General features: G+C 44.9%; 1 protein-coding gene across 1 annotated transcript; it reads left to right on the top strand.

Annotated features, from left to right (window-relative positions):
• The first annotated feature begins 5,997 nt into the window (after positions 1-5,997).
• On the top strand, positions 5,998-18,556 carry WDR55 (WD repeat domain 55). Its single transcript, XM_083181380.1, has 9 exons — positions 5,998-6,103; positions 8,294-8,344; positions 10,276-10,436; positions 13,433-13,533; positions 13,821-13,908; positions 16,095-16,274; positions 16,546-16,645; positions 16,989-17,158; positions 17,378-18,556. The coding sequence occupies exons 1-9, from the start codon at positions 6,041-6,043 to the stop codon at positions 17,700-17,702; spliced, it is 1,239 nt and encodes a 412-aa protein (XP_083037506.1). The 5' UTR covers positions 5,998-6,040; the 3' UTR covers positions 17,703-18,556.
• Positions 18,557-24,187: the final 5,631 nt, after the last annotated feature.

Below are 24,187 nucleotides of genomic sequence, written 5' to 3'. Positions count from 1 at the left end.
TCATTGGTGTCCATGTCGACACATGAGAATGAATATGAAAACATTCAAAAAAGAAAAATAAATCTTCAAAAACTCATGTCAACCTTTTTCATTGTCGACCATAGCCGTGTCAGTGTTTTGCATGTGCCATTTAATCCTGGGTTTGCCGTGAATCGCGAGCGGGGGTGGGGGGGAGGAGGTGAGGTGTGTCCGCGAATCACGGGAGAAGGGGTGGTGAGTGTTTGCCGTGAATTGCGGGAGGGGGGGTCGCGGGGGGGGTGTGGGTGCCGCGAATTGTGGGAGGGGGGGACGTGGGGGGTTGCCGTGAATGGGGGGGGAGCTACACATTGCTCTGTTTCTGGACTTTCTTAATTTATGGATTACCATCACCTGTGCTTAAACACCTTTCTTATCAATTACCCTGTTTAAAACAGGTGATGACAATCATAAATTAAGATGGAAGTCCACAAACAGAGCATTCTGTCCCTCCTGGAGAGGGTCATGTTGGGAGGTATGGAGGTGTGGGGCGCTCACCTGTTGTGTCTGGTGAGTAGCTGTGTCTTTGCTGTGTAACATGGAGTGGCAGAGGGTGTCTGGCACTGTGGGCTCACTGGGCTAGTTCTCTGTCGTGTGAGTCAGTCATGTGAGTCAGAGGCTCCACCCAGCGTTACAGCTTCAGGCACACTTTGAGTGACAGATGTAGCCAAATATATAAGAGATTCAAAAAAGAAAAATAAATCTTCAAAAACTCATGTCAACCTTTTTCATTGTCGACCATAGCCGTGTCAGTGTTTTGCATGTGCCATTCAATCCTGGGGTTGCCGTGAATCGCGGGGGTGGGGGGGGAGGGAGGAGGTGAGGTGTGTCCGCGAATCACGGGAGGAGGGGTCGTGGGTGGATGCCGTGAATTGCAGGGGGGGGGGTGCCACGAATCGTGGGAGGGGGGGACGCGGGGGGTTGCAGTGAATCGTGGGAGGGTGGGTCGCAGGGGCGGGGGGTTGCCGCAATGACAGGGGGGGGGAATCGCGGTAGGGGGGGTCGCGGGGGGGGGGGTTAACGCGAGGAAGGGGGGGCCTGGGGGGTTGGCACAAATCGTGGGGGGGGGGTCGCGGGGTGCCACGAATCGCAGGAGGGGGTGTGTCACGGGGTGGGGCCGCAAATCGCGGGAGTCGCCGCGAATTGGGGGGGGTGTGCTGTGAATCGCGGGAGGGGGGTCGCCGGGGGGTGCCGCGAATCGCCACAAGAAAAAATCAACACAGAAAGGTCAACACATGTAAATGTTGACATAAGTGTGGCACTTCATTGGTGTCCATGTCGACACATGAGAATGAATATGAAAACATTGAAAAAGTGAAAAATAAATCTTCAAAAACTCATGTCAACCTTTTTTATTGTCGACCATAGCCATGTCAGTGTTTTGCATGTGCCATTTAATCGTGGGGTTGCCGTGAATGGGGGGGGGGAGGGACACATTGCTCTGTTTCTGGACTTTCTTCTTAATTTATGGATTACCATCACCTGTGCTTAAACACCTTTCTTATCAATTACCCTGTTTAAAACAGGTGATGACAATCATAAATTAAGATGGAAGTCCACAAACAGAGCATTATGTCCCTCCTGGAGAGGGTCATGTTCGGAGGTATGGAGGTGTGGGGCGCTCACCTGGTGTGTCTGGTGAGTAGCTGTGTCTTTGCTGTGTGACATGGAGAGGCAGAGGGTGTCTGGCACTGTCTGTGGGCTCACTGGGCTGGTTCTCTGTCGTGTGAGTCAGTCATGTGAGTCAGTGGCTCCACCCAGCGTTACAGCTTCAGGCACACTTTGAGTGACAGATGTAGCCAAATATATAAGAGATATATATATGTGTGTGTGTGTGTGTGTGTGTATGTATATATATATATATGTGTGTGTGTGTGTATATATGTGTATATATATATGTGTATATATGTATATATATATATATATATATATATATATATATATATATCCGGAATGCTTAATAAAAAGCAGGGGCACTCACCAGTTTTGCTTCAGTCAGCAATTTTAATGCAAAGAATCATTCAAAAGAAGTCGACGTTTCAACACTCAAGGGGCCTTTGTCAAGACATAAAGATTAGCCATCAGCCTGCTGTGCTGATGGCTAATCTTTATGTCTTGACAAAGGCCCCTTGAGTGTTGAAACGTCGACTTCTTTTGAATGATTCTTTGCATTAAAATTGCTGACTGAAGCAAAACTGGTGAGTGCCCCTGCTTTTTATTAAGCATTCCGGATATATTTGGCTGTTTGGATTGGACTGCCCTAGTGGTGCACCCCTATCAATCAATTCGTTTGGATGTGAGTGCAGGACCCTACGCATATATATATATATATGTGTGTGTGTGTGTGTATATATATATATATATATTTACTGTGTTTGTGCATTTGAGAAGTCCCCTGGAGTGCCACTGTCTCTACCTGTATTCTATCCCGCTGAGTGCAGCACCCGGGCCGTTGCTCTTTGTGTTTCCTGGAGTGTTAGCATCTGTCTACATATATATATAATGATTTTTATTTATTTTTTTCAAAAATATACTGGTAGGCTAATTGGCTCCCAACAAATGTGTGTGCATGTACATGTGGTAGGGAACATAGATTGTAAAGCTCCACTGGGGCAGGGACTGATGTGACTGTTCAAATATTCTCTGTAATGCGCTGCGGAATATGTGTGCACTTTATAAGAAACTTAATAATTAAAAAGCAATAAGATAGATGCCATTGTGGAAGACTATGTAGAATAATGTCATGTAGACAAAATAAAAGCAACACTAAACAAGCAAACAAATTACATCATAACGCAACAAAGTAAATAAAAACAAATTCCACTGTCCGGATCAGCATGTAACATAAGGAAACAGATCTCAGAGTAACAGCACCAAAATGGACTTTGAATAGTCCATCGCTTCAAATTAAATAACGACATCTACAGTGTAATTCTTTTCAAACCCATACAATGTAATTTGAAGGGTTATGGTTTAAAGGATCCACACCAAATGGTCTATATCAGGGCTGGCCAAACCTGTCCTCCAGATCTACCACCGGTCCACGTTTTCCAAATCACTTAGCTGGTGCACAACTTTAGTCATTACTAACTCACATTTCCCCAGGTCACCTAGCTGGTGTACAGGTGCAGTCATTACTAACTGTCACATTCCCCAGATCCCCTAGCTGGTGCACAACTGTAGTCATTACTAACTGTCACATTCCTCAGATCACCTAGCTGGTGTACAGGTGCAGTCATTACTAACTGTCACATTCCCCAGATCCCCTAGCTGGTGCACAACTGTAGTCATTACTAACTGTCACATTCCTCAGATCACCTAGCTGGGGCACAGGTGTAGTCATTACTAACTCACATTTCCCCAGACCACCTAGCCGGTGCACAGGTGTTGTCATTACTAACTGTGACATTCCCCAAATCACCTAGCTGGTGCACAACTTTAGTCATTACTGTCACATTTCCCAGACCCCTAGCTGGTGCACAGGTGCAGTCATTACTAACTGTCACATTCCCCAGACCACCCAGCTGGTGCAGTCATTACTAACTGTCACATTTCCCCAGACCACCTAGCTTGTGCACAGGTGCAGTCATTACTAACTGTCACATTCCCCGGATCACCTAGCTGGTGCACAGCTGTAGTCATTACTAACTGTCACATTCCCGGATCACCTAGCTGGTGCACAGCTGTAGTCATTACTAACTGTCACATTCCCCAGATCACCTAGCTGGTGCACAGCTGTCATTACTAACTGGCACATTTTCAAACCTGCTGCATTCATTCCTACTACAGAGCCACAGGTTGCCTGAGACACAGGAACTGTTGGTAGATCTTGAGGACTGGTTTGGCCACCCCTGATCTGTATGCACAAGGTAGACCTAGGCATTGGGCCAACACAAGCAAAAGGTTAAAATTGAAATGGTTGACACATGAAATAAGGTCAACACGAGTTTTCATGAGGAGGGTTTTGTGTCAAATTGTAGATGTCACATGGACTCGAAATGAGTGTACCACGACCCCTCGCCAGGTTCCGCACTCCACTTCCACTGCATCCGGTGCACTTTAATGTTCCCAGAGTCCATGCAGATGGAAAGTATGAAATAGTCCTCCCTACGAAAAAACAAAACCATGTTGACATTTTGGGGTACTTATGTATTATCTGGGCTCCCATGTTAAATGCACCCCATTTTTTCATACCCCTACTATCCAACTACGCATGGAGTTGATTTTATATAGTGTGGTGAGTGCAGCGAGCCACCGTGCCCGAAGCGTGGCGAGCGGACGCGGTCTCATAAGAAAAACGGGAGCCCAGATATTACATAGGTATCCATTTTGGCTGTCAACCTGTCAACTGATGTGACCATTTTGGGGCTAAATACGGCCTCCACATAGTATATATCGCACTGATACCACATCGGATCATGTGATGGCTGCATATTTGGGGAAATAGACCAGACAAAATCCTAGGGAAGGGGCAGAAGGGTGCGGATTGGCTCAACAATAAGTAGGATGACTGTCATTAGGTCGACATATGGTTGACATGCAGGAGGACCATAGGGAAATAAGTTAACATGCAAAAGTAGACACCAGAAAAGATTGACAGGTTTTTGGGTGCCATTTACCATGTGAAACGGCATGTGACCCCAATGACTGGACTGTGTTCGTCAGCAGTGCTTTTGGGTAATGCGCCTCGCTAGGCTGGGTACAGTTTACTGTTCCTGATCATAATATATGTGGATGGGAATGATAAAAAAAATTTGAACTTTTTAAAACTTCTGTCAACCAACGCCATGTTGACGTTTTGTACCTATTTACCTAATGCATGTTGACCCAGGACTGCTATCGGAGATTCTGGAGCCTGGGAACGACAACATAGGCGGTGCCCTCCCTACCCCTCCTTGTACCCCCGGTGACCGTCCGCAGCACTGGCCGCACTCCCCTACCTCTACATTACTTCCAGGAAAATGTACTTTGTGTATGACTCATTCTACTCAAGTCCTGAGCCCCCTTTCTGCCTGGACCAGGGACTGGAATCCCTGCAGTCTCCTCGGATGTCGGCCTGTGTCAACCTATTATCCAGAAGCAGGGGCACAAAACCCCTGATGTGACATTGCCGGATAAGGTAAGTGCACGCTAATAGTGGTTGTCAGATGCTAATTCACTTACTAGAGTGTTGTAGGTTAGCAGAGAACCAGGAGGGAACACACACACAGAACATACAAACTCCACACAGACCTTGCCTTTGTCCGGAATTGAAACCACGGTCTCGGGGCTGTAAGGCGGTATTGGTGTCGGCAGTGCTGCCAGTTCAGACTAAGGACCTGATTCATGGTCACTCAGAACGAGGCGAATTCGTCCCGTTTCCGATATTTGCGCATTTACAGACCCCAGCACTGAACGACTTTGGCGAGTTACACACTGCACATGAGAAAGGTTGGTCGACCTAGACAAAAGGCCACTTCAAGGAAAAGGTTGACTTGACAAGGAAAAGTTGACTTACATTTTTCACTCTTTTTGGCTATCTATGATGACATTGGTCGACATAGACCTCCAATAAGTGTAATGTGTCCCCTCGAATGGCTCGCTGGTCTCAGCACACTATATATTCTCCCTCTATGCCTTGCCCGCTGGGATCGTGAAGTAAGAAGTTGGTTTAAAAAAATCATGAAAAACTAATTTTCCTTTTCCTGTGTCGACCATTGATAAGTCTACCTTTTGTCAATGTTGATCTAGTTAGCACGTTCCATGTGTTGACCCATTCACTATCAACCAATAGTCAACCTAGTCAGTGACTGTCGTGTCGACCCGTCGACAGGATACCGCCCTTATCATTGTCCTGCTAGAGAAGCTACCAGTTATCCTGGCTGACAATAAATAAATCATATATATATATAATAATTATCTGTTACTTTGTGACTCAAACAAACCTATGAGCCGATACATGCCCAGAACTGAATACTGGGATGTTGCACTTTCTAAATATAAACTACTACAGCGGAATACTCCCCCGCTCTGCCCTTGTTGCTTTATGCAGCAGCCAGGACCTAACCAACACTGCAGGAGGGATTTAAAAATGGCGGCGCCCATGGAGGTAAGCGCATGTGCTGCGTTTTATATTCTAATAAGTTATTATAGAAGCAGGTTTCCTGACGAAATCAGCGCGGCTTGAGGCGTCCTATTAATAAATCTTATATATATAGGAGTGCGGTGCCTCAGAGTGACCCTTCCTGGGGCGTAATCACCGGGTCTCCGGCACATTTACACCCTGTAATCACCGGGTACCCGGCACAGTGACATCCTGATACCTGTAATCACAGGGTCCCCGGCACAGTGACACCCTGATCTCTGCTGCAGCCGCACACCGGCCGATGCTGTACTAGTGACCACAGAAACGCGTATAAGACAGTATAGACATAACACAAAACATGCACATGGCAGGTTGCTCTCTTGCCATTCCTAATATACACAATCAGGAGTTGTTGTGTGGTCCTGCCATAGAATAAGGGACACTTGGGAAATTTTATGTCCTTGTAACATAGAAACATAGAATTTGACGCCAGATAAGAACCATTTGGCCCATCTAGTCTGCCCCTTTTTTATCCTTCAGGTAATGTCAACCCTTTTTGATCTTTATTTCTTTGTAAGGATATTCATATGCCTATCCCAAGCATGTTTAAATTATTCTACTGTCTTAGCCTCCACCACATCTGATGGGAGGCTATTCCCATACCTCCCAACTGTCACGATTCCGTCGGGACAGTCCCGATTTTCGGGTCCTGTCCCGACGTCCCACCCGCGGCAGGCATTGTCCCGCTGCGGGGGGTGGCAGTTGGGAGACCCCCCAATGTAGTAGAATAGACGCTGTGCGCACGCGCACAGCGTCTATTCTCGTATGAAAATGAGGTCGCGGCTAATTAGCATAAGCCGCGCCCTCATTTGCATATGCCACGCCCCCTTTTCGGACGCTCGCGCGGCTTCGCCGCGCGAGTGTCCCTACTTCGTCACATGAAAAGTTGGGAGGTATGTATTCCACTTATCCACTACCCTTTCTGTGAAGTAATTTTTTCTAACATTTCCCCTGAACCGCCCTCCCTCCAGCTTCAGCGCATGTCCTAGTGTTCTATTACTTCTTTTCCTTTGAAGAAAATTTCCCTCCTGTACTATGTTAAAACCCTTGATAAATTTGAAGATTTCTATCATGTCCCCCCTTTCCCTTCTCTGCTCCAAACTATACATGTTGAGATATTTTAGTCTTTCCGGGTAAGTTTTGTGATGTAGGCCATGCACCATTTTAGTTGCCCTTCTTTGTACACTCTCCAATGTATTTATATCCTTCTGAAGATATGGTCTCCAGAACTGGACACAGTACTCTAGATGAGGCCGTACCGATGACCTATACAGTGGCATTATTACTTCTTTTTTTTCTGCTACTGATTCCTCTCCCTATGCAACCAAGCATCTGACTTGCCTTCCTCATTGCTTTGCTACATTGCTTTCCTGCCTTTAAGTCACTTGACTATTATTTTGGTCATGGAGTCAAAAAAGTCAATAAGATTTGTTTGGCATGATCTCCCTTCAGTACCATGCTATTTTGGATCCTGTAAATTGTTTAATTTAAGATATTCCACTATTCTTTCTTTTAATAGTGTTTCCATTAATTTCCCCACTACTGATGTAAGGCTCACTGGTCTGTAGTTACTTGCTTCTTCTTTGCTTCCGCTTTTGTGCAGTGGAACTACATTTGCTCTTTTCCAGTCCTCTGGAACTGCACCTGTATCTATTGACTGGTTGAATAAATCTGTTAATGGCACTACCAGCACATCTTTTAGTTCTTTTAGGATCCTTGGATGCGTTAATGCAAGTTACATTTCCTGAAATAGACAGATCCATACTAAATGTAACTATATAAACCGATCGTCCCATTAGGTAGTTATAATTAATTTTAATATAATTATAATATAATTTGCCTGTGCAGTTGGGATGTCCGCGTCGATGGTCCCTATAAAGACGGTGTATGGGTGGTTGGAGGGTCACCTGTATGTACAAACCAGACATGCTGATGTAGCTGTAGGAATATCGGCTGTTTCTGTAGGGCTGACAAAATATTTTTGCCTATCGGTGCTGTTTAGACACATCCGTTGTACATACCCATCGATCTGCTACTGATATTTGATTGAAGCGTCCGTAGATCGACCAGTGTGTACCCAGGTTTAATTGTGCTACATACTTGGCGTGAAATCATGCGGCACATTTGTTACAAAATGTTTTTTGTTTTTTTTAGGCCGCTCCACTCGTCAAAGACCTGGAAACAAATGATGAACAATTCCAGCAGGTACAAATATTTCTGCCTTTTCCTACAGTAAATTAACCTGTTTCCAATGATGTTCAATATCTCAAGTCCCAAGTACCAAAAGAAAATCAAATCAAATAAACGTCCTGGAAAATTTCTCAGGAAGACCCGAGCAGTATCATTCTAGGTGACCCTTAGGTCAGGTGGACTTTGAGGGACCCCTATATGCCATCGGACCCTCCCCTGGGACCTATGTACACACTAGGTGACCGCAGCAGTCTTGATGGGCAGGGTGGGGTGTTGGAAGTGGGGGATAATACTAAATATAAACTTTGAATGGGGAATGCAGTCTAAGGAGATACAGTAGTAGTGAGGCACCATGCTCACCATGGCAAGGGAAGAGGTGCCCTTATACTGTGTCCATGTCGGCATAGAACAATGTAAAAAACTCGTGTCGACCTGTTCTATTGACCAATAGTGGTCAATCTGCTGGCTGTCGACTCTCTGAACCATACCAGTACCTACCACTATCCTCAAGTGCCAAAGTACCGGTCCTGCTCTGAGTAATTGTGTCTGTGGAAGCAGGTGGGATAAGATAATAACTCCACCGTGGACTTTTATATTATGTTCACATGGCTTGTGGTAATCTGGCTTTTACCTGGCATTTGAATGCCGGATAATTTTGCCCGGTGCAGTCTGACCCCCATTGTCCCTGCCATGCAAAGTACCATTTCAATATTTAATTTAGTGTGAACAGGATAGCCCGGGTTGACATTCCCGGGTCTTCCACCCTGCTTTATTCCTGGGTCAAAGAATGTCGATCTGGGTTGACCTGTTCAAGCTAGCAAAGGACCGGTGTTGAAAGGCAAATTACTGAGTCAAAATGCTTGACCTGGTAATTTGCTTGGCAGTGAGAACGGGGTATAAAGGGCATCTACCAAACGTCCTATTGGTGGTACATGAGGTAGGGCTGACCATTGATGATTCTGAATCATCAATAGTCTATTTGCCGGTTTTGGGTTTTTTTTTTTCTCAAAGGTGGCGCCTGAAACTCCCATGAAACCCCAAGAGGGGTTCGGTTTGGCCTACAGCCCATTGAATGGTAAAGCAGATTGGTGGTTGCAGCCATCGGTGGTTTCACACTACAAAGGTTAACCATCAATGGCGCTATCAATGGTGACCATCGTAGGTTAATCCACCGATTTCCATCCCTAACCTTAATATTAGGGTTAGATGTCTACTGTCTAATTTCTACATTGTCCAAATTATTGTAAATATCCTGTTTATCTAATTATTTCCTACTGACCTATTTCCCACTGTCAGTTAAACTGTTTTGCCTCCCAGATTAATATCTAGTATTCTGATTTTTTTTTTTCTGCATGTGATGTTTCTTAGCCTATGGAGGGAATTCAGGTGCCGGCAAAGGGGGCAAATTGCTGTTACTGTGGAGTTTAACCCTTTGAGTGGCAAGTGAATTTGTCAAAATTGATGTGAAATTTGTCAGGCAAACATTTGTATTCACTATAATTTTTTTTTTTTGAATTTATATAACAAATGTGAGCGACGCTGGCGTTTTTTGCGGATGTTTTGAACATCTCTCACAGAGATGGCCGCAATGACAGCCCAATTCACACCCTTTGCCTCGCCCAATTTGCACCTCTTTCTCTTAAAAGTGGAGTAGCAAACACTTTTGAGTGAGATCCCGCCAGCATAAAGTGACGAGGGTTATGCACTAATTCAATTGGGCGAATTAGTTCCCTCACAATCGAATCCCTTTAAGTTTATTCAGTGTGTTGGAACATTTTAGTATTAACACCTTGATGACGAGAATACAGTGAATATACCCTGACAGAATTCTTTTGTTGGGATTTTGAAATAAGAGTCTTTCTAGTGAAGATTAGAGGGGGAACTTCGTGGCACGGGAAAGGATTTTGGATAGCTTAATAAATCCCCGATATGCTCAACTTGTACAGGATGAGTCTGATGAAGAGCTTGACGACACTCCGGGCCCCGCAGAACCCAGGATTAGGGATACACCAGGGGACATATCATTCGAGGCTGCGGTGAACACCATCGCGTTTCACCCCAGCCGGGATATCCTCGCCGCGGGAGACGTGGATGGGGATGTGTTTGTGTAAGTCCTCAATTAAAAGTTTATTTCTGTTTTTTTTTTTAAACAATTGACTTGTGAAGGGATTTAGATAAACGCCTGGCACAGAGTGAGATGAGGTGGATACACCGTTTAAATACCCTTGTTCCCAAGGGTTTAAACGGCGATTTTGAATTAAAGCATTTTTTATCTTGATGGAGCTTAATGACCGTCTCTCCATGCAACTGTTATATCTGTTTGTATATGACTTCTGTATTCAAATTGTATTTTATTATATGTGTGCTTTTATTCTGCTATTCTGCTGCTTTCACATAAGAGGTTTTACTTAAATTATTGCCTCTTATTCTTCTGCGGGGCACTATTATATGTCCGTTTTGCAGAATTGTATGCATTAGAATGCATGCTTCTGCACATTGAATACATTTCAAATAAGCCGGTGTAAAAGCTATAATCCGGTGTGTGGAACGCACGGACATTTCCTGCCTTCATATCTAAGCTGTAGAAGATCGGTGGAACGCACACGCTGTATTTGAACTGTGGAACGCACACGCTTTGACGTGTGGAATGCACAGACATCTTGCTTCCGGCGGAAAGCGGAAGTAAGATGATTATGAGATTGAAGCCGAACGGTATATAAATCCAGCGGTGGCAAGGCAGGACACGCTACTGAGGAAGGATCCTGTGTGGTCCGAAACTAGTTTGGCGTGTCTTGCCACCTTCATCTGTACCCGTTTTGACTACAAGGACCTTTTTGCACCCCATTGGACGGCATCCCCAGTTTCCGGAGCTGGACTGTCTCTGCCATTGGATTTGCATTATCCTGCAATTGCCCCGGGTCGATTGTGAGTGTACATCAGAAATAAATAGTGTGTTTTTTTTAAACGTTATGCACTATTTGTGTACTTCTCTCTTTTACATGTGTGGAGGATCCAGTCATTAATTCCAATGACAATCTGATCTATGGTGAATATAAGGAGGACCTTTCCAGCGCAGTGTGACTTTCATATTTTATGTACTCCCATTTGCCTTTTGAGGTGGTGTTAGAATAACACCTTTTGATCGTAACGTGCTGCTTTAAAGTATTTATTTGCGCACTTTTTGCACTCAGCCACTTTATTTGCTCAATTGACTTGTGAAGCCAACACCGTCATCTCCCCAGCGAGCAGCTCCTGGAAAACATGCACTGTCAGTGTGCCCTAGGGACGGGGGTTTATAATGCACCGCACCATATAATGTGCTGTCAAATGGATTACATCAGCGTTTGCCAAACTTGGTCCCCAAGGCCACCATTACCATTCCAGGGTTTATGGCTATCCATGGCTGAGCACAGGGGGTTATATCAAAATGAAGAAAGTTTTTAGGGGGGGGGACATGCTAAGCATTTGAGTGAGAGATCAAGTACCAGCCGATAAGCTCCTAACTGCCACGTTACAGGCTGTATTTGAAAAATGGCCGTTGGTAGTTTTTCTTCACTGGGCTGGTAGTTGCCTTGAAGATCGAGATTGGGAATCATCTCTCTAAATGTCAAATGTATCAAGATTCAGTGATACAGTGGAGAGTAACAACCAGCCAATCAGCTCACAACTGTCATTTTTCAAACACAGCAGACATGACAGTTAGGGACTGGTTGTTTATCACTCTCCATTTTATCACTTTTTGAAGCTTGATACATTGGGCCCCAATGGGGTGGATTCCATCTGAAATGGATAATTACCGCAGGCTGATTGATATGCCGTGGCTATCCAATTATAGCTCACGCAGTTAATGGGGATTCCTGTTGGAGACGGATCTGATAGAGATCCACATTAAGGGCCTTATTTTGGTTCATTCTTTCTGAAAAAAATCCTTCTTAGATGGGCAAAACCATGTGCACTGCAGGTGGGGCAGATGTAACATGTGCAGAGAGAATTAGATTTGGGTGGGGTTTTACTTCAAAGTGAGATCTATACTGCAGTGTAAAAATAAAGCAGCCAGTATTTTCCCTGCACAGAAACAAAATTACTCACCCAAATCAAATTCTCTCTGCACAAGTAACATCTGCCCCCCCCTGCAGTGCACATGGTTTTGTCCATCTAAGAAGGATTTTGTCAGAAAGAATGAACCAAAATAAGGCCCTAAATGCCCTGATTACAGGCACTGCAGAACTGTTAACTCATAGGAATTTATACTGGATCCTGTGGATTAACACCCAGTAGCGGGTACTTTGAAACTCATAGAGAAGGGGCTGTAATTGAATAACCCTGGGCCACAACACAAAGCTATTAGATCACATTATTAATAAGATACTCTTTTCAGAAATTCTACTTTGGGGTATATTCAATTAGTGTCGGATCCATTCCGACATTCATTTGTCAGAATGTATCCAACATAAACCGATTCAATCAGCGGTCAAATCTGAATGTCTGATTTGGCCGCTGCTGCTTCTGCTCAACCGGCCAGGACCGGGTGAGCGACAGCAGGAGGCAGGATGACGCCGGATAAGCTGCTCTCGCCCAGCGGCGGGACCCGGTGAGAGACGGAGGAGGTTGTAGGAGGACAGCGCTGTGAGCTGCTGCTGCTCACCCGGCACCGTTCTCGCTGCCTCAATCTGTATTTTTTTAGGGTCAGATTTGGCTTTGTTTCCTTCAAAAGCAGGTGGAGCCGGGGCTATTCAGCCAATCCAGCTGGTTTCTGACAGGTCGGAGCATTCAGACCTGACAGGAAAAAAAAAGCTTATATTGAATAGGTATGAACCCCTCTTTCCGATCAGATGGCAGTTTGGACTCTAATTGAATACATACCTTTGTCTTTTACGATTATTTTTGTGGGTTCCGTTACTAATTGTAATCGAAACACATTATATGAAGAACCTTTGCTAAATAGCTTTTATTACAAATATTACGCTTCTGTCCGTGCCCAGAGTCTCCCTTGCGCTCCCTGTCGGATTTGTTACAGGTTGTGAAGGCCATTTGCGGTTTTGCACTTAGGGTCAGATACTGATCAGCAATAACTGCCATGTAATAAATTGTTCTTTATTTTAGTTATTCCTATTCCTGCGTGGAGGATGGGAACAAAGAACTGTGGTCTTCCGGGCATCACCTGAAATCCTGCCGGGACGCTGCCTTCACCAGTGACGGACAACGTAAGAGGACACTTTTACCCCGATATATGGAGGGGTCCTGATTTCTGTTCTTTCCACCCCCCCATTTATGTATCTTGTATGTTGCTGAGGTCTGTGCTCCTTATTGTACCCAGCCCTTGGAATATTCTTGGTTTTGAAGTGGGCGGGGTTAGAAGGATCTGTAACCAATAGAAACATTAGAGCACAGAGTATTTCAGGAGATGTGCGATGTTTATAGCTTCCTTCTCCCGGATTATACAGACGCGGCTTTTGTCATGTTTTTTTTTTTATATCTATTATTCTTTTAGAACTTTTCACGATTTCTAAAGACAAGTCCATTCATATTCTCAACGTGGAGGAGGGGAAGCTTGTGAAGCGCATCACCAAGGCCCATGAGTAAGGATATCCTTCATGACTGGGCTGCAGCTTGCATCATCCTGCCCCTGGCAGCCCCGGCACTATAGTGAATAGGAGGTCCCGTATGCGGCACATCTCATCTGACAGGGAAACTATATACAAATAAAGGGGCTTGGCAACAAAAAAAGTTTTTAGATTCCTTATGCAGTATGGTAATCCAGGCGCTCCAGCTGCTGTGGAACTACACATCTCCGCTTGTCATGCCTGCTGTAAAGCCTTCATCACCATCACAGCTACACCTTATACCGCTGTAGTGCCGCTGGTACCATCACAGCCACACCTCTTACCGCTGTAGTGCCATTGTCACCATCACAGCTACACCTCCTACCACTGTAGTGCCGCTGGTACCATCACAGCCACACCTCCTACCACTGTAGTGCCATTGCCACCATTATAGCTGCATCTCCTGCCACTGTAGTGCCATTGTCACCATCACAGCTACACCTCTTACCACTGTAGTACCATTGTCACCATTATAGCCGCATCTCCTGCCACAATAGTACTGATGTCACATCACAGCTGCACCTCCTACCGCTGTAATACCATTTTCACCATCGCAGCCACACCTCCTTCCGATGTAGTGCCATCAACATAGCAGTCACACTTCCTACCACTGTAGTGCGATTTTCACCATCACAACCAAATCTTCTACCACAGTAGTGCTATTGTCACCATCAGACACATCCCCTACCACTGTAGTGCCATTGTCATCTTTACAGCCACATCTCCTACCACTGTAGTGTCAGTCACCATCATAGCCACACCTCCTACCGATATAGTGCCATTATCACCATCGCAGTCATACCTCCTACCACCATAGTGTCATTATCACCATCGCAGCCGCACCTCCTACTGCTCTAGTGACATCACCATAGCAGTCGCACCTCCTACCACTGTAGTGCTATTATCACCATCGCAGCCACACCTCCTACTGCTGTAGTGCCATTATCACCTTCACAGCCGCTCCTCCCTACCCTACCGCTGAAGTGCCATTCTCTTCATCACAGCCGCGCCTCCTACCACTGTAGTGCTATTATCACCATCGCAGCCACACCACCTACCGCTGTAGTGCCATTATCACCATCGCAGTCATACCTCCTACCACCATAGTGTCATTATCACCATCGCAGTCGCACCTCCTACCACTGTAGTGCTATTATCACCATCGCAGCCACACCTCCTACCAATGTAGTGCCTTCAACATAGCAGTCACACTTCCTACCACTGTAGTGCCATTTTCACCATCACAACCAAATCTTTTACCACGGTAGTGCTATTGTCACCATCACAGACACATCCCCTACCACTGTAGTGCCGTTGTCACCATCACAGACACATCCCCTACCACTGTAGTGCCATTGTTATCTTTACAGCCACATCTCCTACCACTGTAGTGTCAGTCACCATCACAGCCACACCTCCTACCGATATATAGTGCCATTATCACCATCGCAGTCATACCTCCTAACCACCATAGTGTCATTGTCACCATCGCAGCCGCACCTTCTACTGCTCTAGTGACATCACCATAGCAGTTGCACCTCCTACCACTGTAGTGCTATTATCACCATCGCAGCCACACCTCCTACTGCTGTAGTGCCATTATCACCTTCTCAGCCGCTCCTCCCTACCCTACCGCTGAAGTGCCATTCTCTTCATCACAGCCGCACCTCCTACCACTGTAGTGCTATTATCACCATCGCAGCCACACCTCCTACCACTTTAGTGCCATTGTCACATCACAGCCACACCTCCTACCACTGTAGTGCCTATGACAGGAAATTTATAGTGTTCTCTTATGAGACACTTTGTTCTTGCGACCGTTTCTCGTCACTTACAGCATACATATGCATTTTCAGACACTGGGGTCCAGATGTAATAAGCTTGAAAAATGAAAAAAAAAAAATGGAGAGAGACAAAGTACCAGCCAATTAGCTTCTAACTGCCATGTTACAGGCTGGGCTTGGAAAATTACAGTTAGGTGGTACTTTCTCTGTCTCCAATTCATCACTTTTCAAGGCTTCGTGCATCTGTGTGATAACAACGCCTGTATTTCAGCCTCACTTCCTTTCATTCTCCCTCAAGAATAGCATTAACTATAATAAAGAAAAAACTAATAGATGAATTAGCAGATAAATGATGATGATTTGTGTCCTACTTGCTAGCTCTGCGCTGAACAGTCTGCTCCTGATCGATGAGAACCTCTTTGCCACCGGCGATGAGAGCGGGATGCTGAAAATCTGGGACCTCCGGAGAGGTACGTCTTTTATGGAGATGAAGAATCACGAAGAATACATCAGTGACATGGTCATTGACCAAAACAAGAAGATGCTGCTCACCGCCAGGTACTTCCCTCCGTCCATCTAACTAGAACCCTTTTATTGCCACTGTCACTGATTCATTTACCGTTGGACAATGACAAACAGTGAGACCCCTTTCTTACATTTATTAGGTGACCTTAATAAATATCCAAGCCCAAATATGTATTTAGTCTATCGCAGAGATCTTAAGCTTTATTCCCCCATGCAGTTATATGGCACGTCTTGTTGTGCTGTGTTCCCGACTTTCCATAAAGGGCGTCATTCTCAGTAACCGCGTGTCTGCATTTCCTTACAGCGGGGATGGAACAATGGGAGTATTCAACCTAAAGAGACGGCGGTTTGAGTTACTCTCCGAATACCAGAATGGAGATTTGACATCTGTTGCTATAATGAAGGTCGGTGGTGTGTGAAACCCTTATCTCTCTTATGGGGTGGATTGGTCATTGTGTGCCCATCAAAGCCACAACCGGTTGCCTGGTGTCATCGCTGTCCATACACGCTGGGCATAGTCGCCCAGTCTGTATGGACCTTTACTGTACTTTAAGTTGATGACTATATTGTACGAATTAGCACAGGGGCACTTTTGAGAGTCCACCACTTTATTTAATGTTGCATCTCTCAGGAGAAACCTGTGGCCGTATCCCCGCAGCCGTTGCACAACGCCAGGTTCTACGTTAAGAATCAACCTTGTCCGATGCAGTGAAGTTTTGACAACTCTTATTTTCTCTTCTGCTTCAGAGAGGGAAAAAAGTGGCCTGTGGTTCGAGCGAGGGGACGATCTACCTGTTTAACTGGAATGGCTTTGGGGCAACAAGCGACCGTTTTGCTGTGAAGGCGGAGTCCATAGATTGTATGATCCCTATCAGTGATCACATCGTGTGCACAGGGTCCACGGACGGCATCATCAGGTTAGTGACCTCATGGAGTCCTGACCAACACATCCTTGAAAATGATTGGTTACTCTTACAGGGAAGATGGAGATTGTGGTCCATTTTAGTTAACATTCTGCAGATTTGTACTAGATACCGGTCAGTCAGAATATGATTGGTTGATTAGGGAACACGCCTCCATTTCTCCTACATTTTTTTTTTTTTTTTTTTTTTTATATCTCTTGGTTTTTATTCCAGGGCCATTAACATTTTGCCCAACCGAGTCATCGGTACTGTGGGTCAGCATATGGGGGAACCAATAGAACAGCTGGCCAAGTCCCGGGACGGCAAACTCTTGGCCAGCTGCGCCCATGACCAGAAAGTCAAGTTCTGGGATGTATCCTCGCTCGCTTCCATTGTAGTGGACGTTTACAGGAAGCGGAAGAAGAACCGGCAGCTGCCGGCGCTCAGCAAGAAGGCATTTGGTGGAGCCGACGACTTTTTTGCTGACTTGAGAGAAGAGACGACTGAAAACAAAGAGGAGGAGGAGGAAAACGACAGCGATGACACAGACAGCGACTGAAATATTCCAACATACGGACAGAACTCCCTTAAAGGGCACTGATGGCAGTTAGGTTGATTTCTCCCAAATATCAGTTCAGGGATTTTTCCTTTCAGTACCATCTGGTCATACGTGATTGTCTTCCAGCAGGCAGAGGGTTGGTAGAACCAGGAGATGTTACCAGAAATGTCCCCAAAGGTCGCGGAGTTCCATCCCGTACTGGTCTGACTTCTCCACAGGCTGTCAAAGTTATTCTGATTGGCCGATAAGGCTGCACTGTTCTATACATTGGCAGTTTGAAATATTTAAAAATATTTTTTATACCAAATATAAAGATTTTTCCTTTTGGATATGGCATGTTAAAGTGAGCCGCTTATACCTACCGTCATACACAGAGGAAATAAAGATTTATCTTGATGATTTTGTAAAAAAAAAAAAACATGATCAGTTTGGTTCACATGTTGTTTTTATTATACACATATGTCACCGAAAGTTGGAACTGATAAAAAACAAAAAAATGTGTTTTAAGCATATATACGAGAAGAATAGGATTAAAAAATACAGGGGCAGATGTATGAAGCCTGGCAAGGTGATAAAGTGGAAAGTAATAACGCACCAATCAGAAGGGTTTAAAAAATGATGGTAGGAGTTGATTGGTGTCACATTTCCCAGACCTCTTAGTGGGTGCAGTCATTACTAACTGTTACATTACCAGACCACCTAGCTGGTGCAAAGCTGGTGCATACCCCCCAAGCTGGTGTATAAGTGCAGTCATTACCAACGGTCACTTTTCTCAGAACCTTCAAGCTGGTGCATAGGTGTAGTCATTACTAACATTTCTCAGGCCACCTAGCTTGTGCACAGGTGTAGTCATTACTAACTGTCACATTTCCCAGACCCCCAAGCTGGTGCATAGGTGCAGTCATTACTAACTGTCACATTTCCCAGACCCCCAAGCTGGTGCGTAGGTGCAGTCATTACTAACTGTCACATTTCCCAGACCCCCAAGCTGGTGCGTAGGTGCAGTCATTACTAACTGTCACATTTCCCAGACCCCCAAGCTGGTGCGTAGGTGCAGTCATTACTAACTGTCACATTTCCCAGACCCCCAAGCTGGTGCGTAGGTGCAGTCATTACTAACTGTCACATTTCTCAGGCCACCTAGCTGGTGCACAGGTGTAGTCATTACTAACTGTCACATTTCTCAGGCCACCTAGTTGGTGCACAGGTGTAGTCATTACGAACGGTCACATTTCTTAGACCCCAAGCTGGTGCATAGGTGCTGTCATTACTAACTCACATTTCCCAGCCCCCCTAAGCTGGTGCACAGGTGCAGTCATTACTAACTGTCACATATTCAAACTTGCGCTGCATTCATTCCTATCCGACACATTCTACAGATCCACAGATGGACGGTAAAACATGGACTGTTGGTAGCACTCAGGGAGCCGACAACTTTTTTGCTGACTTGAGAGAAGAGACGACTGAAAACAAAGAGGAGGAGGAAAACGACAGCGATGACACAGACAGCGACTGAAATATTCCAACATACGGACAGAACTCCCTTAAAGGGCACTGATGGCAGTTAGGTTGATTTCTCCCAAATATCAGTTCAGGGATTTTTCCTTTCAGTACCATCTGGTCATACCTGATTGTCTTCCAGCAGGCAGAGGGTTGGTAGAACCAGGAGATGTTACCAGAAATGTCCCCAAAGGTCGCGGAGTTCCATCCCGTACTGGTCTGACTTCTCCACAGGCTGTCAAAGTTATTCTGATTGGCCGATAAGGTTGCACTGTTCTATACATTGGCAGTTTGAAATATTTAAAAATATTTTTTTATACCAAATATAAAGATTTTTCCTTTTGGATATGGCATGTTAAAGTGAGCCGCTTATACCTGCCGTCATACACAGAGGAAATAAAAAAAAAACATGATCAGTTTGGTTGACATGTTGTTTTTATTATACACATATGTCACCGAAAGTTGGAACTGATAAAAACCCAAAAAATGTGCTTTAAGCATATATACGAGAAGAATAGGATTAAAAAATACAGGGGCAGATGTATGAAGCCTGGCAAGGTGATAAAGTGGAAAGTAATAACGCACCAGCCAATCAGAAGGGTTTAAAAAATGACGATAGGAGTTGATTGGTGTCACATTTCCCAGACCTCTTAGTGGGTGCAGTCATTACTAACTGTTACATTACCAGACCACCTAGCTGGTGCATACCCCCCAAGCTGGTGTATAAGTGCAGTCATTACCAACGGTCACTTTTCTCAGACCCTTCAAGCTGGTGCATAGGTGTAGTCATTACTAACATTTCTCAGGCCACCTAGCTCGTGCACAGGTGTAGTCATTACTAACTCACATTTCCCAGACCCCCAAGCTGGTGCATAGGTGCAGTCATTACTAACTGTCACATTTCCCAGACCCCCAAGCTGGTGCGTAGGTGCAGTCATTACTAACTGTCACATTTCTCAGGCCACCTAGCTGGTGCACAGGTGTAGTCATTACTAACTGTCACATTTCTTAGACCCCCAAGCTGGTGCATAGGTGCAGTCATTACTAACTGTCACATTTCCCAGCCCCTCCCCCCCCCAAGCTGGTGCGTAGGTGCAGTCATTACTAACTGTCACATTTCTCAGGCCACCTAGCTGTGCACAGGTGTAGTCATTATTAACTGTCACATTTCTCAGGCCACCTAGTTGGTGCACAGGTGTAGTCATTACGAATGGTCACATTTCTTAGACCCCCAAGCTGGTGCATAGGTGCTGTCATTACTAACTCACAGTTAAAGACCCTGATTAATGAACCACCCCATAAGGTAATATATGTGGGGCTCATGTAGAGTTAAATGGAAACCCATTGTTCTCGTGTCAGTATGCAATGCTGACACCGACGGTGGAGAGACGGAGCATCCAAATGTATTCCAAGTATAGGTGAGGCAGTGGCTGCATAATAGGTGTTCCCGAAAGATAGATAGACAGTAAATAGGTCGACCTAATATGGTTGGCTTCCATTAGGCCGACATGGTCAAAAGATCAATATGTAAAGTGCTGACAGTACTAAAGGTTAACAGGTTCAAATGGTCGACATGATATGATATGATCAACACAAGTTTTATTACCATCCAGGTGGACCTGTGTAGGAGAGCGGGATTAGCAAATTCATGGTAATAATGTGTAAGCAGCATTACTGTGTGGCATTATGTGTATAAGGACATCACTAATGTGCAGCATAATGTGTAAGCAGCATTACTGTGTGGCATTCTGTGTATAAGTACATCACTAATGTGCAGCATAATGTGTAAGCAGCATTACTGTGTGGCATTCTGTGTATAAGGACATCACTTATGTGCAGCATAATGTGTAAGCAGCATTACTGTGTGGCATTCTGTGTATAAGGACATCACTAATGTGCAGCATAATGTGTAAGGGGAGTTACTGTGTGGCATTCTGTGTATAAGGACATCACTAATGTGCAGCATAATGTGTAAGGGGAGTTACTGTGTGGCATTCTGTGTATAAGGACATCACTAATGTGCAGCATAATGTGTAAGGGGAGTTACTGTGTGGCAATATACATATAAGAGCATTGCTAATATGTGGTATAATGTGAAAGGGGTGTTACGGTGTGACATTGTGTGTATATGGGTCACTATTTCTGTGTGGCATTATGTGTATAAGATGCACTATAGTGTGTCACTACTGAGTGGTGTAATGTGAAAAATAAGCAATACTTTGTGTGTTGTAATATGTGAATAAGGGATGAGGTCAGAATACCGACGGACGAAATACCGACGCCGGGATACTGACTGCCGCAGTGCCGGCACTTTGACCCTCTATGGATGTCCACGACACCCATAGAGGGTGAACAAAATAGTGTGCCTAGCATAGCGTGGCGAGCGCAGCGAGCCTGCAAGGCTCTTGTCGGCATTTCATACTGAATACGTGAACAAGGATCAATACGTTGTGTGTTGTAATATGTGAATAAGGAGTAATACGAAGTGGTGTAATGTGAATAAGGAGCAATATGGTGTTGTGTAATGTGAATAACGAGCAATGCTAAATGCTGTCATGTGAATAAGGAGTAATGGGTAAGGGATAGATCTAATAACAGTGCTACAGGGCAACAACCAATATCTTGCCTAGGGCATCAAATTAGCTAGGGCCGGCTCTGGAGCTCCATAACGAGTGTGTGAAGAAGTGAACATTGGTATACTCTGCAGCTTCTATTCGGTTTTGTGCCTTGCACAAGAACTTGGGTCAGAGATTACACTTCAAAGCCAGACCGTCAGATTGTACTCTTCCTATGAACTGCACATCTGGAAATGTATTACATAACCCCTCGTGTATATCCAATAGAATCAAAGTCTGACCAATAAGCATAGATCTGATTGAGAGGGTCACCAGGAGGGCCATATAGGTGTGTAGGAGGGCGTGCTCTCCCCCTCATCTGCACACCACATAGAAGGCTGGGAGGATCTGGTTACAGCGTAGTACAGAAGAGGCAGGACCACTCTTACCACTCTCTCATCCAGCATCACGGAACCTCTACCCTCAGGCAAGTCTTGTCCCAACTTTTAGTTACATCTAATATCACGTACTATATTGTAATCATGGTTTATATGTTTGTGTAATATCCCTGCTTTCATTGATGATAAATAATAATGCACATATAGCTACTGTAACTCATTTGTGGAAGTTTGCTTTACAGTGTAGGCAACATGGTAACGCATTTCCAGAGGTGCATTATTAGGACAGATAGGTACAGTATGTGTGCACCCAGTAATGTTATAAGGAGTAACAGTGGCATGCATGCTGAAATCTGTAGTACCACACCAGCTGAAATACCAAAGAGTCTACTGCTAGGTTACAGATAGAGGATTTTGTTTTGGATATTGTATTATTACACTGTATTAAATAACGTCCAGCAATTAGGCGATTATGCTGGCTGTGAATGTATGAATGCAGTTTATATTTGGGTCAGGGCTCTTACTAGGTAAAATAGGAACCAGTTTGGGGATTGAGGCACCGGTCTGTCTGAGGATCTGACACAAGGAGTGTGTGTGAAGGCATGGCAGGAACGGGGTTAATGTGCTCAGATACCAGCGTGGCAAGGGGCTACCCCCAGCTGACAGGAAAAGGGGCCCCTGACAGAATGGTTTATCCTCTTGCTGTCCAATTAGAAGTAAGGCTTTACTGGTTGGAATCCGTCTCTATAGAATAATGATTCTACATATGTGTCCTGTATTATATCTGTACAGCCGAACCTTGCATTATACACACAGTCCTGTGATCCTGGATCAGGAAAATTACAATTCCAATATCCGGTCAGTAGGACCACCATTATTGGTCGACGAGCAGTAAGTTGATACATGGAAAATGTCGACATGCAATATGTTTGCAATGCCAAAAAGGTCAACGTACCAATAATCGACACAGGGAATGGTCAAAAATAGTTTTTCATCATTTTTTTTTTTAATCTGTCTTTATACTTCCTTCACGATCCCAGTGAGCATAGAGGAAGAATATCATTACACTAATTGGGGTCCATGCTGACTAATGTCGACATAGACACCGAAAGAACATGAAAAACTCATGTTGACATTTTCCTATGTCAGCCATTGCCATGTCAACATTTTTCTTTGTGTCGATCTTTTGTCAATGTCGACCTAGTGCATGTCAACCTTTTGAATGTGTCAACCTGTCGACACATAAAATAGATGGACATGGCTATGGTTGGAAGGTCGGCATAAGTATTCGGTCGACAATGGGAATGTCGACAGTCAAAAAGTCTACATGAGTTTTTCACGTGTGTATTTTTTGCATGTGCTGACTGGCGGTATTTCATGTTCTAAACTCCAATATGGCGTGGAGGGAGAATAATGCATGGCGAGTGCAGCGGTACAATTTGACAGTGTCCATGTCGACTATGTCAACATCCGGGGCAAAAACAGTGAAACATGTCGATCTTACCATTGTCGACCTAATGCTTGTGTAGAGCGTCCAACCCTGTTGCCTTTAGCCATGTCGACCCAATGACCCATACCCCCTTTACTTCGGAAACCCCCCCCCCCCCCGCCCCTCATAGCAGCACAATCTTGTCTTGGACTCGTGGACTCGCTGTGACAAAAATCCAGGAGCCGGACGGTACCATAACTAACTGTAGCATACAGCTGCGCTTACTCACAGGAGCAACTTACCAGCCTACAGTATTTATTAAACCGTTTAGAGAGGGAGATAAAGCAGGGAGAGATAAAGTACCAGCCAATCATCTCCTAAAGCCATGGGTAACAGGCACTTAAATGATGATTCTTTTTTCCCTCTGAGTAATGTTCTAGATCTGCTTCACTACATTGTACTCCTGACATATAATCACGTTGCTTCAGTGTGAACGGGACTGTGGTCCACACACAAAACTAATGTGTTCCCCTCCGTACATTTGCTTGGAATTCTTATACCCTCGGGACCCAGGAAAGGCTCCGATGTCATCATATCCCTGAA

The sequence above is a fragment of the Crinia signifera genome, chromosome 4 (genome assembly GCF_055691185.1).
Source record: "Crinia signifera chromosome 4, ASM5569118v1, whole genome shotgun sequence".
Lineage (NCBI taxonomy): Eukaryota > Metazoa > Chordata > Amphibia > Anura > Myobatrachidae > Crinia > Crinia signifera.
This window is presented reverse-complemented; position numbering and strand designations above follow the sequence as displayed.

Coding starts and splice junctions, on each gene's coding strand:
- WDR55 (XM_083181380.1), top strand. CDS start 6,041: ATGCAGCAGCCAGGACCTAACCAACACTGCAGGAGGGATTTAAAAATG. Junction 10,437..13,432: donor GTGGATGGGGATGTGTTTGT/GTAAGTCCTCAA, acceptor TCTTTATTTTAG/TTATTCCTATTCCTGCGTGG. Junction 16,646..16,988: donor CATCTGTTGCTATAATGAAG/GTCGGTGGTGTG, acceptor CTTCTGCTTCAG/AGAGGGAAAAAAGTGGCCTG.